This window comes from Quercus lobata, chromosome 4, assembly GCF_001633185.2.
Source record: "Quercus lobata isolate SW786 chromosome 4, ValleyOak3.0 Primary Assembly, whole genome shotgun sequence".
Taxonomy (NCBI): Eukaryota; Viridiplantae; Streptophyta; class Magnoliopsida; order Fagales; family Fagaceae; genus Quercus; species Quercus lobata.
In genome coordinates, this window is record NC_044907.1 from 27,513,537 (window position 1) to 27,515,921 (window position 2,385).

The 2,385-nt window shown below is 46.8% G+C and overlaps 1 protein-coding gene across 1 annotated transcript; it reads left to right on the top strand.

Annotated features, from left to right (window-relative positions):
* The first annotated feature begins 231 nt into the window (after nt 1-231).
* On the top strand, nt 232-1,859 carry LOC115984946. Its single transcript, XM_031107928.1, has 2 exons — nt 232-1,507; nt 1,597-1,859. Exons 1-2 carry the CDS (start codon nt 232-234, stop codon nt 1,857-1,859), a joined length of 1,539 nt encoding a protein of 512 aa, XP_030963788.1.
* Nucleotides 1,860-2,385: the final 526 nt, after the last annotated feature.

Genomic DNA, 2,385 nt, shown 5'->3' on the forward strand with positions numbered 1-2,385 from the left:
GTTAACCCCGACCAGATCAAGGCTATAAATAATCTAAAACCACCGCAAAACGCCAAGGAGGTTTAAAAGCTTACTGGGATGATCGCAGACCTGAATCGATTCATTTCCAGGTCGGCGGATAGATGTAGACCGTTCTATCTCTTGATCAATAAGTGGAAAGGGTTTGAATGGTCCGAGGATTGTATTGTGGCCTTCCAACAACTCAAGGAATACCTATCCCAGCCACTTATCATGTCTAGTCCTGAGCCCGATGAAGTCCTATACGCATATATTGCTGTGGCCCCCCATGCTGTGAGCTTAGTGCTAATACGAGATGACAATGGCCTTCAAAAGCCAGTCTATTACGTGAGCAAGTCACTGCATGAAGTTGAGGTCAGATACTTACCCCTGGAGAAGGCCATACTGGCTGTGGTCCATGTTATGCGAAAGCTTCCCCATTATTTCCAAGCCCACACAATGGTTGTTCTAACCCAACTACCCTTGAAGTCCGTACTTCAGACCGCTGATTACACTGGAAGAATTGCCATATGGAGCACAATCTTGGGAGCTTTTGACATCAAGTACATACCTCAGACCTCCATAAAGGGCCAGGTCCTAGCTGACTTGGTGGCTGAATTTGCTGAACCACCAGTAGAAACAGTAGCAAAGGAGTGCAACATGGATGGGAAATTAGTTGAGGTAATCTTTACGCCAGGACCCCCATGTTGGAAGGTGTACGTCGATGGCGTAGCAAATCAAATGAGGTCCGGAGTGGGGCTAATCCTAGTATCTCCTGAAAAGACTATCATAGAAAAATCCCTAAGACTTGGGTTCTCGGCCACGAACAACGAAGCCGAATACGAGGCCTTGTTACAAGGAATGGCCATGGTGCGGAAGATGGGAGGAAAAGCGGTAGAGATGTTCTCGGACTTGAGACTAGTAGTGGGCCAAGTAAAGGACGAGTTGGAAGCCAGAGATGTGAGGATGCAAGAGTACTTAAGCCAGGTCAAACGCTTGCAGTTAGACTTCAATCTTTTCAACCTGTCACACGTCTCCCAAAGTGGAAACACCCATGCAGATTTGTTAACCATGCTTGCTACCTCCTCGGCAGGAGGTCTGCCTCGAATTATTCTTATCGAGCATCATGATAGAGCAAATGAGGTTGCAAAAGGCATGGTCTATATCCATGAGGTTAGAGTGGGTCCTAGCTGGATGGACCCTACAGTAAGGTTCCTCAAAGATGATGTCCTGCCTGAAGAGAAATTAGAGGCTGAAAAAATACGAAGAAACGCCTCTCGGTTCTGGTTGTCTGAAGATCACAAATTGTATAAGCGCTCCTATTCTGGGCCATATTTACTGTGCATTCACCCAGAAGCAACAGAGTTACTGCTTGAAGAGATGCATGAAGGGATTTGTAGGAGTCACACAGGACGAAGATCTCTGTCGCAGCCATTACCAAGGGATATTGGTGGCCGGGGATGCAAAAGAAAGCCTTGGAATATGTTAAAAAGTGTGACCACTGCCAAAGGTTTGCCCCAAATATTCATCAGTCAAGAGAGGTCCTCAAACCTTTGTCCAGTCCATGGCCGTTCGCCCAATGGGGCCTGGATATTGTAGGCCCTTTCCCAAAGGCAGCAAGAAATAAGAGATATCTGCTGGTCGACACAGATTACTTCACCAAATGGATCAAAGCTAAGCCATTGGCAAACATCAGAGATGTGGATGCTAAGAAATTCATCTGGAGAAACATTGTTACACGATTTGGGGTCCCTCGTACCCTCGTTTCAGATAATGGACTCCAATTTGACAACAAGGCCTTCAAAAGATACTGCTGCGAGCTGGGGATCACTAACAGGTACTCAACCCCAGCTAATCCTTAAGGAAATGGGCAGGTCGAGGCTGTCAACAGGGTCATAGTCAATGGGTTTAAAAAGAGACTGGATGACGCCAAGGGAAGATGGGTAGAAGAGTTGTCACACGTCTTATGGACTTATCGGACTACACCACGGCAGTCAACAGGGGAGACACCTTTTTCCATGACCTATGGGGCCGAGGCTGTTATCCCTCTAGAGGCAAACTTCCCAACGCTGAGGACGAACTCTTTCACCCCGGACAGTAATGATGAACTACTGGGGAACAGCTTAGATCTGATCAACGAACGAAGAGAAAAGGCAATGATCCTGTTGGCCTATTACCACCAGAAGCTCAAGTAAGGATATGATGCCAATGTGAAGTTTAGACCGCTAGCACCAGGGGACTTAGTGTTAAGGAAAGTTGTGGGTGCTGCCAAGAACCCATCCTGGGGAAAGCTTGGACCCAATTGCGAAGGACCATACTGAATTACTTTAGTAGCAGGAATAGGAGCATACTACTTAGAAGACTTAGATGAAAAAGCTGTACCTCGTC

What these genes read in the sequence shown, in the direction of transcription:
- LOC115984946 (XM_031107928.1), top strand. Translation starts at nt 232, where the DNA reads ATGTCTAGTCCTGAGCCCGATGAAGTCCTATACGCATATATTGCTGTG. An exon ending in AAGTGTGACCACTGCCAAAG is followed by an intron (nt 1,508 to 1,596) that starts GTTTGCCCCAAA and finishes TGGATATTGTAG; the next exon opens with GCCCTTTCCCAAAGGCAGCA.